Source organism: Cuculus canorus, chromosome 7 (genome assembly GCF_017976375.1).
Source record: "Cuculus canorus isolate bCucCan1 chromosome 7, bCucCan1.pri, whole genome shotgun sequence".
NCBI lineage: Eukaryota > Metazoa > Chordata > Aves > Cuculiformes > Cuculidae > Cuculus > Cuculus canorus.
This window is the reverse complement of record NC_071407.1, coordinates 10,833,050-10,845,093: the sequence shown is the minus strand read 5'-3', so window position 1 is coordinate 10,845,093 and position 12,044 is coordinate 10,833,050. Positions and strand designations below refer to the sequence as shown.

The window sequence follows — 12,044 nt, the reverse complement described above, 5'->3', positions numbered from 1 at the left end:
ATTCTCCAAATGAGCTTTCTTTCAGTATGAGAAGCATTTTAATTTTGTCTTGTAACATTCATCTCGGAAGGACTCTTCCAGTTAGACTCCTGGAACATAAGCACAGTTAGTTTCTTACAAAAAAACTCCTAGAACTTAGGGCATTTGCAGGAAATATTGTTTTGAATTCCTATTGTTAAAGGACTTTCACATCTCTGAAGAGTGTACTAGTCCCTGAAGAGTAAGCTGTTGAGGCAGGTCTGTACTCTGAAACTGTCTCCCCTGATACAACCCCTACTCACCTCATAAAATGATCGTGCTGCAGCAAAAGGATGGTGATTTAAAGCTCAGTAGTCGCTATTCGTTACTATGTGACTGTCTGTTAAATGGGTAAATTTTATCTGGATGCATCTGTGTTTTTCTTCTGTATTCCCTGCTAGTCTGGTGCTACCAAACTTTGGGCAAAAAAAGAGACCTTACCCATGTACATCTTGCTTGCTTGCTTCTCTTTTTTTAACTGTTAAATTTTCTCAGCCAATGCAGTTTGAAGAAGACGAGCACGCGCCGCCGGCACCACCCAACCCATTCAGCCATCTCACAGAAAAGGAACTGGAAGAGTACAAGAAAATAATTGAACGCAAGCAGCAAGGGTTGGAAGGTCAGTGGTGGTTTTTTAAATGTTGGGGTTTACATTTGAATAATAAGCTCATTTTTAGTTTGAAAATATCTAACGTAAAAAATGTATACACGTTAATTACTAGCATATACTGTTGGCAATTACTTTAGAACTCGTCGTTCCTTGAAGCAGTCAAATTTTTTGTTATTTTTTTCCTTTGGTTGGTGCTAAAATTAAAGCAAAGAAGGGTTTCCACAGAAGTGGGGTTAACAAAAACACAGTTTAAAATAATGACTTTTTTTGTCAGATTCATAGAATTACTTAGGTTGGAAGAGCCCATGAAGGTCATCTTAGTCCAGCCTCCTCCTCAAAGTTGATACCAAAGTTAGATGAAGTTGCTTGGGTCTGTGCCCAGCTGAGCAGAAGTTTACTGATATTTTTGTCCTTGGCTTCTTTATTCTTGCATTCTCCGAATGTGCAAGACTCACCTACTTTCACTTTTTTTGCTTCCAGTACTACTATGTATATGGAATTATTAATTCTTTTATCAATAACACTATGCATTCTTCTTTGCTAATATGTGTAGTAAAACATTTTCGCTGAATGTTACACTCAGAGCATAGCATATTAACTGAGTATAATGCAAACTCCAACTTATGGCTAAGTAACACCATGGGGTGTACTACTTGGAATGCAACCCTGCTGCCCGTTTTATAGCTCTCTATTAAATAACTAATATGTGATGATTGTTGGCAGATAAAATATGTAAACGTATAATTCTGTAGAGCTTAAATTGTGTATTGTAGCTTCTTGATGTTTGTCAGCATGAGCAACGCGATACTTAGAGAGCACTGACATTCTTGCTTATTTTTACCTTTGCATGGCTACTAATTCAAGTCTTGTCCTGCAGATGCTGAACAGGAATTATTCTCAGATGAAGGTTCATCTGTGTCACAAATTCAGTCACAAACTCAATCCCCGCAAAATATCCCAGAAAAATTAGAAGGTATTCCATGCAATTTCTGTACAATGCCAATGGCTCTGGTAACTTGAGGCATCCACTCTTTTACTGTATTCTTACCCTTGCATGAAGTCAACTGAGCCAAAAAGAACCCTCTTTTACCAAGTCTGGGTGTGGAACTCTTTCTAGAAAACGGTTTTCCTCAATTTTCTCTAATACCTAATTCTCATAAAACAACACAGGACATGCTGAAACCTGGACATTAATAAGGTGCAGGAAATAGATACTGTATTTTTACTTTACTGAAAGTGTTAATATTTGGGGTTTTGCCTACGACTTTTCCAGCAAAGTCTAAGAATGCATTTTTGCAAGGCTATTTCTCCAAAGACTTCTGCAGAATTGCTGCATTTTCATAAATTAGTCACTTGCAGTAAAGCGTAATTCTGAGTGTGCTGGAGACTGTATACATATATGCTGTGTAGGCTGTATCGGTATCCAGCTGCATCGAGCTTGAGCTCTATACACACCTGGCAGAGATAAGGTTGGCTTTTTCAGCTTGTTTTCCTTGAATGACATTTTCACAGTATTCTGTGCTTACAACAAGTAAGAGTGTAGGTAAAGGGGGGGAAAATCCCACATCCAAGCACTTTGGGTTTCATTCTTTGGGTCACAGTCCAGACTTGCAGATTTTTTCAATACCATTTTTTTGCATGATGTTGTACATAAATAATTGCAAAATTATCTGTTCTTTCAGAAAATCATGAAGATCTCTATAGCCCGAATGCTAACCTTATGTCTGTGGAGTTGCCAGTTGTGGTAGTAAATGGCAAAGATGATGCACATGATGTGGAAGATGATCTCACCAAGAGGGTCAGTCAGTTAACCACCAGTACTGTGGAAAGCGTGGAGATTACCATTAAAAGCTCTGAGAAAATAGAAGAGGCACTGTCCCCTGAAGGGTCACCTTCCAAATCCCCATCAAAGAAGAAGAAGAAATTCCGCACCCCATCTTTCCTGAAAAAGAGTAAAAAGAAGGAGAAAGTAGAAGCATAAGTGCAGTTCTGTTGTGAGGAGACATTGCACATTTTAAACATTTTAGTTGACCATTAACAGCATAGTGTTAGGGGTGTGCAGTAACTGGACTTTTAACATAAATTAAAAGGAACTGGAAGAAGTTTTGCTTTAAACAAAAGAACCAAATGAACGAAAAAGAAAAAAAAAAAACCCTTTCATGTTAATTGAAAATTAATTCATCTCTCACTTAACTGTGTCCAAAATTGCTGTAAGGTTTGGACACATTTATTAGTTTCATGTAGAACTACACTGGCAGGTGCTCAGTTACCATCATAGCAAGATCGAATACCATCACAGTATGCAGCAGCGAGTTCTGCTTGGAGTATTTTGCAGACCTTAAACTTCTCAGTATGGCTAAAGCCTTTATTAAAGTTACTGTTGAGTGGTCATACAACTTTTAAAAACTGCTGTCTCATTTGGTAACCGGATCATACATTTTTGTATTGTGACTTTGACCACATATTTTGTTTCTGTACCCCTGTTTGAGTGGGTGCATATTAACAGCACACCTTTAAATCTTTTTTAAGATTAGTTCATGTAGAAATATTATACACTGGCACATAATATTAGGAGAAAACTGTGTAAGAGAGTTTATTTGGAATTAAACAAAATGTCTACAGAATTCCATTCTTCAATAACTTTTTTGCCAAATATTTCATTTTAGTGAAATATAATTTTTGAAGACTTCTTTTTTATTCTATCAGTTGGGGGGGAACCCTTATTTTTCAAGAGGGAGGATTTTATACACTTAACATTGATAATTTAGTTTAACTGGGAAAGCAAAAAGAAGATTTTATATGTTCAAATGTTTGTATACCATTCAGTATAAAGGTATTATAAGCATGTGAACCAAGCATTTAATAGTAGAGTGTATTTAAGAATGCTTGGTTTAGAGTATACTTAAATATAATTCAAGAATCCAGAGACATAGAAATTGAAAGATAAAAGCATATAAAATTGAACTGGATTCACATTTAAAAATTACTCATGGGGTTTCTTTTTCTCTCATGGTATTGCTAATGAATGAAGAAAAATAATCTCTTAACCTAACCAAATGAAGGAAACAAAACTGATAAAAGGGAAAGTGAAATAGTAAGAAAATAGGAGGAGACAAAGAAAGTAAAAGTTTGGTGATTATTTTTTTTAAATATATGATATGGATTATGGGATATTTTTATTAAATCAGCAAAGTGACATTTCCATATTAGACGTTTTAAATGATTTGTATGGATTCATACAGAGTGCAGCACTCTGGGTTTTTTTTTCTTCACTTTCATTTGAATTGTAAAAGGGTCTCGTGAATCTGTGTTGTCCTTTGGATGAACCCAGAGCAAATCAGAGCCTCGTGCCATGCGTGAGTAAGGGCAGTACTGCCGCTTACTCATTTTTACTGATATTGTTGTTTTAGTACTTTTACTGTATTGTAAATACAAACTAAACATAGACATTAACATAGGGGTTTCTTCACTGTGTCAAACTGTCTGTAAATCATTCATCGCAATAGGAAGTACATTTTAAAGATCCATGTGATTCCTAAATTGCCGGTTGAAATATTATACAATATATAATTGTTAAATATGGCTGGAGAGTGGTTTGGCATGCAAAATGTTGACTATAGCATGTTTTGGGGCTGGTTAGCTTTGGCCGTGTAAGTGAGATAATGCGATGTTGGAATGGATCCTGGAAACAATTTTCTAGCTATCACTAAATACTGGAATCAGTGTTTTTAATCATAGTGGAAACTTTCAGTTGCTTACTTTGTTTTTTATGTTCTACATTATTTGTGTTGTATCACAACATGTGTAGAAACAGTAACCTGTGAACTACGCTTTTCATAACTTTTTTAAAAATATATCTAAATGAATGCAATGTGCAAAAATATTTTTTAAAATGCAACCGTGAACTATTTGCACCTTTTGCTAATGCCTCTATTTACTTGCTTTGGCATAAAGAATGAGCCAGCCAACTCTTGTGTCCTGTGGAAAATATATAAATGTTATCTGAAATTGCTCATAGATGTAATGCTAATTAATGTTAAATCACAAATAAACAGTATTTTAAATAGATGGATTTTGTATAGCAGCCTTTTTGTTCATACAGTGCTCTTGCATCTCTTACTTGTAGGACAGATGCTTTGATTCTGCATGTAACTTCTCAAGAATTTATTCTGAAGGTGGCTTCTTGCTTGTGCTGCTTCTGAAAGCTATGGAAGAAAATAGTCCAATCTTATTAAAGAACAGTTATTATCTCTGTCACAGATCCTGGAGATAAAAGAGCACAGGCACATGGTAAAACGTGCAGCATTGTCAGGCAGTGGCTTTGAGCCCCAGCTGACTTTCCTCTCCCAGGACTTGCTTCCCTGTCTTCTGGGTCTGCGTCTTCTGCTCTGCAACGTGGGTTTATATATAACAGCCTGAGATGCAGGACTCAGGTTGTTTAAGTGCTGTGTTAAGTACAGAGCAGGGAAATAGCCTCTGGAAATTACTTTTTTTTCATTTTGGTGATGAAAACAAAGGGTTTTTTGTAGGGGAGGCTTTGAATGAAAAGTTATTTGAAGACATCTGTGTCGTGTCCTGCCAGCATATGGTAACCTCGAAGTCTCTGAGCCTGCAGAAGTTGCAGTGCTATGTTTTTATAGCTGTATCAGCTCTGTGCGATGTCTTTAAGGATTTCAGCAAATGTTTATTTTCATTGCCCTACCACAAATCGGCCTTTTGTTTCTGTTCACAAGGAAGTAAAAATCTAGCCCTCCAAGTCCAGTGACAGTCTCATGAACTCGGTTCCCGTGTGGGAGTATAGTTTTAGTTCAGCGTTTTCAATTAATCTTAACCAAGATTCAAGTAATTTTCTTACAGTAGTTTTTCTCCAGGAGCATCCACAGTCTGCACTACATGAAAATGAACAAAACTCTATCAACACAGAGGAGTTTACACTGTAAGGCTGAGTGCATCTACAGTTTTATTCTTTGAACTCTATTTATTCCCAAGAGGTCCAAACCAGAGCAGGTCCTTCATTTTCATTTAGATCTTACTCCTTCACAGAGTTGTAAGAAAGATCTGAGATTCTGCAGGCCACAGTATGGAAATAGAGTACGTGTTCATAGCAGGCAAAAAGGCTTAAGTTTTGGAAGGTAGGAGCCCTTGGAAAGAGGAGCTTTGAAGCAGGTCATTGACATTATAGGAAATAATTACCATGAGGATGCTTAACCCAAGGAAGAGCAATGCAGACGAGCAGCGGTGTGTGCTATGGGGAATTACATGCCAGCTACCAATTAAGAACCTTATATAGGAAAACAAAGGATTTATAAAGTTGTGCAGCTTTCTACCCTCCTTTTGTCAGCGTATGGGCAAACTAAAGCCTGTATTATGTAAGTGTTACATATATAAGTGTTACATAGCCAACCAGATTTTCCTTGATTTGCAAAAATTGAAAAAAAAAAAAAAAGGTGTACCGCAGAACAGACTTTAAATGCTGCAAGAAGACAGGATAACGTTGTGGTAAAGTTTGTAAGAAGCCATTTTGACCTCTATTTTCCTGCCTTGCCAGTTGAGTTAATGTACACTGTTGAGCAGGGAGCATAGGAGTACAAACTGCTGTTTTCTCTGGTGCTCAGCAGTTTTTGAGGACTTTCTGTTTTCTGCAAGTCCAGTTTGCAAAACTGGTGAGTTCCCAGTGTTTGAGCCTGAGGAAACTTCTCAAGTCTGAGGTACTGCTACTGCTAAGTAGCCAAGGACAGAGAGAAAGGGCCCCTGTGTCCCAGACTGGGCATGTGGGTCTGATGGAAACTTCTGACGTTATCACTGATGTTCCTCCACTCCCTTCCTGCAAACGGGTGGGGAAATGCATCCCCTTGCCCACAGGGTTGTTGTGTGGGTTGGTGGGTGTTCTTTCAGAGATGCAGTATGTTAAATGAGATGGAGCACTCTTTGGAAAGCACTAATTAGAAACTGCCTGGTGATGTGTGTGCAGGCAGCTGGAGCTCGTGTGTCTGTCTGTGGGCACTGCCTTGTGCTCAGCTCATACAGCACAAGGAGCCCTGCAGGGAAGGCCAGGAGGACGACTGGTGGAGATGGGTGCTTCTGGCATTTCAGCTGTCACAGACCTAGTATAAACTCCTCTTTTCAGAGACTTGCAGGTTGTCCGAACTTGCACAGACTCTTACAGAAACAGTGGAAAGTACATCACTAACACAAAGGTTGCTCAGCCCTTCACTGCAATTTCTAATCTCAGTTGCAAGGCCAGCAGCAATTTAGACTTAATAATGCCAGAATGTAATAGGGAGAAATCTGTGTTTTCCTACAGCTTTGTTCTTTGGAAATGTTTGATTACATTCGCTTTACATTTCATGTGTGCTAGCAGTACCTCCAAATATGCCCGAGCAGTTTTCAGCTGGACCAGCGTGGAAAGTTTCAGTCAAGTTTGATCAACTTGTAAGTAAATAAAACAAAGCCTAATGATGACAACTGGAGGGCAAATCTAGTTGCAGCTTATGCTTCCAGCTGTGTTTGTGCAGCCCAAATCTGCTGTTAGCCATGTAGATGTTTAATCCTTCAAGCACACTACTGCTACAGTGGTGGGTACTACACAGGGCAGTTACGCTGAGCTGAGGGGTTAGAGAAAATATTCCCTTGGATGCTTTCTCAAAGTCCCCTTACAACTGGTTGCACCCATCTTTCTGTGTCTGTGGGGAACAGTGTAAATTCAAGACTTGGCTCTCTGAAACTGTGATTGAGTCTCAAAGTCAAGCACAGCCTTTGAAAGGTGAAAATTCAAGCGGCCTTTAGATGGCACCAGATTTTCACGTTTGCAGCCTTCATTCCCTGCAGTTGGAAAGGCATTAACAAAGAGCTTTCAAAGAAAGTATTTTGGTGGAGATTCTGTGGGCTTTATTCCAGTTCCAGCGCAGTGAGATGAAAACAGGCATCTGGCTGTCGGATTCATTTTCTTTATTGATTCAAAATCCAGCAATGGAGATGGTTTCATCTGGGATGCAAGACTCCTTTGCTACCCTTGATCCTATCACATTTTTGCAACTAGCTAAGTGTGTGTATATATGTGTGTGTGTGTATATATATATTTGCATTTGTAAACTCACTCCACTGAGCACTGTATCCTTACACTCAATATTTTCTCTTTTCTCTGGCAGCCTTATCCACAGGGCTAGAGATCGCTCAACATTTCTAGCTGGTTGGGTGCCATGAGACCCCAGAGGAAGGGGTCATGGGTAGGTTTCTGAAGAACATTCACATTTTCTATTACCAGCTCGCAGATGCACATTTCGTATTGTCGAAATTGGGTTTCAGTTTTCTTTAGAACACCTCTTTCACGCCCTCTTCAATTTAAAAAAAAAAAAAAAATCCTTAAGGATTTTAATTTTCCACATTTGGTTGCAGCTTAGAGGGTGAAAAGTGCAGAGTACTGAGGCTCAGAACGATGTGCACAATGCTGGTGGTTCCCTACTGCACCCCATACTATATTTCTCTAGATGTATACACATATTCATAAACAAACACCCTCCATACACTATTGATAGTACATTGAAAAAAATATGCAATAGAGAGGAAATATCACGAGTCCTATGAGAAATGACAGGGCCCTTCTTGGCTTTGACCCTCAGTTCTCAATTCCCACACATTGGATTTCAATCTTAAATTGCATCTGCTGATAAATGCTTGATTATCAGTTTTACTATTCATATTAGCATTATATGTACAAAACATGAATATGAAAGGATAAATGTATTTATATGTGAAATATAACTAAAAATATTCTGACAGTAGTTGGAGGAAAGCATTTCCCCAATGTAACATAAAATTCTTTCAGAATTCAAGCTGAAAAATGTCATCATTGTATCTTCCTAACCTGTTTTTTTCTAACAATGTATTCTGAAAGTCCTATTTTGTTTTCCTGCTAGCAGTTGTATTTCACTTTTCCACATGTAGTTACTCCCAAATGGGAACACAAGGTTGGAACGGAGAAGTAAACAAAATAGCAATAACATATTTTCTTGAAAATATGAATGCAGGTCACCACTTTGCCGTGAAATATTAAAATATTAACCTTGTTTTGCAGAGAGGAACAAACTAAAATCCATGGGGATGTTACAAAATGATTCAAAATGGGCAGATCTGTTCCCTGCAGCCTTGTGTTCCACCTCCGCTATCACAGCGCTCCGGATGCTGTCCCGGCTGCTCGATGCAGCAGCCGTGCACGATGAGGCTGCTCAGAGGGGGCTCAGTGGTGGTGGCATAGAAGCACAGCAGCTCTTCTCAGGGCCAGCGGCACGTCTACTCTGGTAACACCTCAGGAACCACACAAGTTCACTAATAATGACACTGTGCATAACTGCCATAACAAACTTCATAAATGTCATATCGACCGGCCAATACGTCTGTCCTCAGATCTGGGACAGCAGAGTAGAGGGTGAATTCCTGCTACAAAAAGCTAGCAAGGAGTGCATCTTGCTCCAGCAAGTGACCCAAACGTGTGATATGTTCCATGCAGTGTGAGCAGGGAGAGCCTTTCTGCCACTCCAAGATGTCCCAGACAGGGACCTCTAAAGCATTTACATGTTGAAAGGGTGACTGACACAGTGAGGCCATGTCTGGGGCTTACAGCAACAAGATAGCAAACGGGGAGTGCGATCTTTATCCAAGCCCATGCAAAAAGCCTGTCTGAAAAGAGGCAGAGTAAGGGGTTCAACACCCCTCCCAATGCCGGACAGACAACATCTGTCAAAGAGAGACGGATTGTATTAGCTGTGACATAAGAGAAAGTGAAGTGGCAAGAGGATAAAAATAGTGGGTGAAAATTCCATTTTAATCTTCAAGGATAAGCACACTTTCTGTTGATGCTTTCAAGCACTAGCTTTAGATACACATTCTTTAAAATATTTTTTTTTTAATACTGAAATCACTTCATAACTGCTCTTCATAATCTTCATAACATCACTTCATAATAGCTTTGTTTTATTATTTTTTATTTTGTTTTATTATTATTTATTATTATTAGGATTTATTCATTTCTACAAAATATGTCATCAAAGATGTAAAGCAACAGGCATTGCTAGCTGAACACGGAATAAAAATAGCAGTCATTTACATGACTGGCAAGTTTTAAATCCAATGTTTTAAATATAAACCAAAGCAAATTAGCATGGAAAGGCAACATAAGGATATAAGCATTTCTAATTGTTTTTTTTTTTTGCCTGTTATAGGCCTCTCAGTTGTCAGAAGTGCAGCTTTTGTCATCACCTTTGAGTGCAGCCGGACAGCAAAAGAAAACTTTTTTCAATATTAACCTTTCATTTAGTACCCTCTGCTGGCCAAGACAAGCACAGACAGGGAAGCCAACCCCCCAGCCTTCATGATGAAAAAGATGCCAAAAAACCATCAGTGACCTTCAGCAGAGATGACCTAATCTGTCACCGGGGAGAAAGCACACTCAACTCGAAGTAGAAAAATCAATACAACGCAATACAATGCATCGCTCAAAACCTAAGCAGATTTTCACAATGCAGGAAGTGACACAAGAGCTCTGAGATTTATCATCAGCTCAATTCACTTTCTTGGCATTAGGTAGTGTTAAAAATAAAACTGCTGCTTGGTCACCTGGAAGGAATAGTGAAAACCTTAGGTATCTGTCAGCTTCTTTTTCCTCTTAGTCAAGGAGCAATGATTGTGAACCACATTATAACCCGATCTTCCCTTTCCACAGTGAAACCCTTAAGTGATAATTTATTCCCCTAGCTACTATGTATGAAGATTTCCTGCCATGAACTGTACTGGCTACAGCTAAAGACACGACCACCGAGCAAGCAGGCAGGGAGCACCTTAGCACTCCTGCATGTGTGCCCTGCAACCCGTGAAGCACTGTCGTTTGAGCAAGCTCTCAGCCATGGGCTACCTTTGAGCAGTGCCCTGCTTTGTGCAGCGATTCGCAGCCCAGGCTGTTCTGGAAGTGCACCGTTCTGCCTTCCCTGGTAAGGGGACTGCACCTTGGCTACACCCACGTTCAGGGCACACCTGGCTAGCACATGGGGTGACTCAATAAGGTATGTCTGCTCCAGGTTTTGCCATCAGATGGCAGGAATGGTCACCTCTACGCACAGCTGATTATGAGCTGAACAAATATTTACCCCTAGTCCAGCAGGCTTAAATGTATCACAAAAAATATGATCAAGGTAAGCTCTGAGCAATTCCTCTCAGCCTGTGCTCTGCTCAAAGTTCACTGCTGCTTTTCATCCCATGAAAAAGCCTTCCTGCGGATTGTATTAATTCTTCTATCCCAGGCTTTACTTCACCCTACAAACTGGTGGGATGACTGTCTTGATTCATAAGAGAGTCACCAACCAAGCAGAAGAACACATTCATCAGGCTCTGCTCGTGATCCAGGGCTCCAGTGCAACCTCACTGCTGGCCCTGGCAGCCGAGACTGCAAAAGCATCTGCTTGCCTCTCGAAATTGCCATCTTCAGCACAAACAGGTGAAGGTAAAGTTCAGAGATCTCCTCTTGCATTTTCTTTCCTGTTTAAGGAAAACGCTCTGCAGGCTCAAAAAAAGCAGCAACGCTGTTGGACACTCATGTCAAATAATGAAAGCCAAGCAGAAGTGTGACGTGTACATGCGTGTTCACAGGCGCACCCAGGTCAGGATGCGGCATGCAATCCAAACGCTCCAGGGAAACCTGTCACTGGGCAGCGACAGCATAAAGCTCTGACTACTCAGTAGGATGACATGCGATTCCTTTCTGTCTATAGCTTATAAAAGCTGGGCCAAAACAGTTCCCTAAGAGTTAAAAATCAGCACAGAGATAGGGAAAGGAGAAAAAAATCATAGACGGATGTAAGACAAAAAAGGACCAACCTTGCTTACTGCTTCTTCCTAACCACATCAGAGAAGCACGTTGCTACCAAATATGTTGCACCATGGTCTAACCTCGTCAGACAGTAGCTTTTAACGATGTCCTCATTATTAGGGTAAAATCCCAAAGATATGGCTTTGGTTTCATCTATAATCCTGTGAACCATGATGTAAACGATTGTCAGACGGGCATTTTGTAGCAAAGTCACAACCTTAGCAGCTGCTGAAGTCCAAAGCAACCACTGGCTGATATGGGCTCTTAGGTGGCACCTTGAGAAGGAGAAGGCTTTCGCAGATCCGCAGGGACTCCTGAGCTGCTCTGCCAGGCTACTCAAGCCAGTAATGTGCCTGAAACAAGTCTCCACCAGCAGAAAGAAACTCCAGCAAGCAGCAAGGTGGAGGTTGTCACAGCCTTTGCTAGCTACAGAGATTTACCCTTTTTTAAACCATTTACTCCAAGACAATGGAAAGCTTCCTGAACCCCCCAGGTAACTGTTAGCTTTCCAGATCTCACTTGATCCTCCACCAGAAGGCTGTTTTGTTTTTGTTTTCA

General features: G+C 39.9%; 1 protein-coding gene across 8 annotated transcripts in view; it reads left to right on the top strand.

Annotated features, from left to right (window-relative positions):
* ADD3 (adducin 3) overlaps positions 1-4,694 on the top strand; it is a 101,013-nt gene extending 96,319 nt beyond the window's left edge. For 7 of the 8 annotated variants that reach the window (XM_054071230.1, XM_054071233.1, XM_054071231.1 and 4 more), the window contains 3 exons: positions 514-637; positions 1,506-1,601; positions 2,311-4,694. In XM_054071230.1, the coding sequence (XP_053927205.1) occupies positions 514-637; positions 1,506-1,601; positions 2,311-2,609 (519 nt within the window). In that variant the 3' untranslated portion in view covers positions 2,610-4,694. The remainder of the gene's footprint in view (positions 1-513; positions 638-1,505; positions 1,602-2,310) is intronic. The other variant, XM_054071236.1, reaches the window with a different exon arrangement.
* The last annotated feature ends 7,350 nt before the right edge of the window (positions 4,695-12,044 follow it).